The following is a 1,377-nucleotide window of genomic DNA, read 5'->3' on the forward strand; positions in this document are numbered from 1 at the left end:
TTCTTTCCCGTGGAATTCTGGGGACACTGGTTCAAAAGCGTCATTAGATGAAGGATCAACATCTATTTCATCTTCAAAGGTCACACGATCAGCCTTCTGTCGTCGTGACCAAAATGAGGACTTCAGGAAAAACAAAGGTGAAAGCCGACGTCCATATTCATCTACATGGCCAGGAGACAAATACGGGGTCAACCACCACTTTATGGGAGGGTCACCCTGATGCAGCAAACATTTTGACAATAAGCCTGAACGCATGGTCAACACACAACAAAATGTACGTTTTGATATGTGCAGCTTCATAAGGGAAAAAAAAATCGCTAAGCTGTCTCCCTTATAATAATTGATCCTATAGGAAGCAATGAAACTGTGATTTTTAAAAAAAACCCAGAAGAAACTTAAATAAATGTTAAGACTCTGCTTAACCTCTAGGAAGACAGATATTACAAGTACAAGATATGCCGGGCATGCTGAATTCTATCTAGAAGTCCAGGTGTCATCATACCGACAAAGGAAGAAAAAAATTGAGACATGGCTATCAGATCTATAAAGCAAATATCCCAAGAGAAGATAGAATAGGATTTTTAAAAAGTAACTGACACACTGTAAGAAAGGGAGAAAATGGGGCAAAAAAAAATTATTGAAACTCAACACAAGACTAGAATTGAAAAAAAAGCTACTTTGTATTTATACTTTATCTCATCCCCAAATAATAACTTTCCTCTGAAACAAATTTATCATCTGCTTCAAGAACACACCGTCTGTCAATCTCTTTCTGGAAAAATCCAGTGCATTTGCACTTAATTGTTACTTCTCTTTTCCTACATATTAGGAGACATCATGAAATGGAAGAATTATATTTCTTTAATATTCTGCAACTGACCGCCACTGTAAGATTGATGGCTTTTCAAACTCATGTGTACTTCTTCACATGGCCAGTCATTCATGCATGCGATAAATATTGACCTGGCACTATCTATGTACCTGGCATATGGTCTGTTATTAGCAAGCATCTCTTCAGTTAGGAAGCCTAGCACATAAAAGCATATAGGTATAATGGAATATATTCTGCCACCAGATTTACTAATACATGAGTCTGTCAATTTATCTTGTTCATGTTCCTCTCTGTCACTCATATTTCTTATTTTTAATAGAATTTTGAACAATGTTACCTTGTTCAAATTCAGGCTTAATGAATGGATGATACAAATAATTCCAACATATACTAAAGGTATTAGCCAGAAATTGTAGATCCTGACATTTATTGTTCTGGGCTCTTCTACAAGGAAGAGATAGTTATTGTTCTTAAGGGATGATCTGAAAACAACAACAGAAGTTACCACCTCAAGGCTTCACTCTCACTCTTGCCCTTCCTTCTTC

General features: G+C 36.5%; 1 protein-coding gene across 1 annotated transcript in view; it reads right to left on the bottom strand.

Annotated features, from left to right (window-relative positions):
• Nucleotides 1-336, bottom strand: part of LOC109380265 (ATP-binding cassette sub-family A member 8-like) — a 43,581-nt gene extending 43,245 nt beyond the window's left edge. Inside the window, exon 1 of the mRNA XM_019637648.1 lies at nt 1-336. Coding sequence (XP_019493193.1) covers nt 1-300 — 300 coding nt within the window. The 5' untranslated portion in view covers nt 301-336.
• Between the last annotated feature and the right edge of the window lie 1,041 nt (nt 337-1,377).

This window comes from Hipposideros armiger, unplaced genomic scaffold, assembly GCF_001890085.2.
Source record: "Hipposideros armiger isolate ML-2016 unplaced genomic scaffold, ASM189008v1 scaffold_34, whole genome shotgun sequence".
Taxonomy (NCBI): domain Eukaryota; kingdom Metazoa; phylum Chordata; class Mammalia; order Chiroptera; family Hipposideridae; genus Hipposideros; species Hipposideros armiger.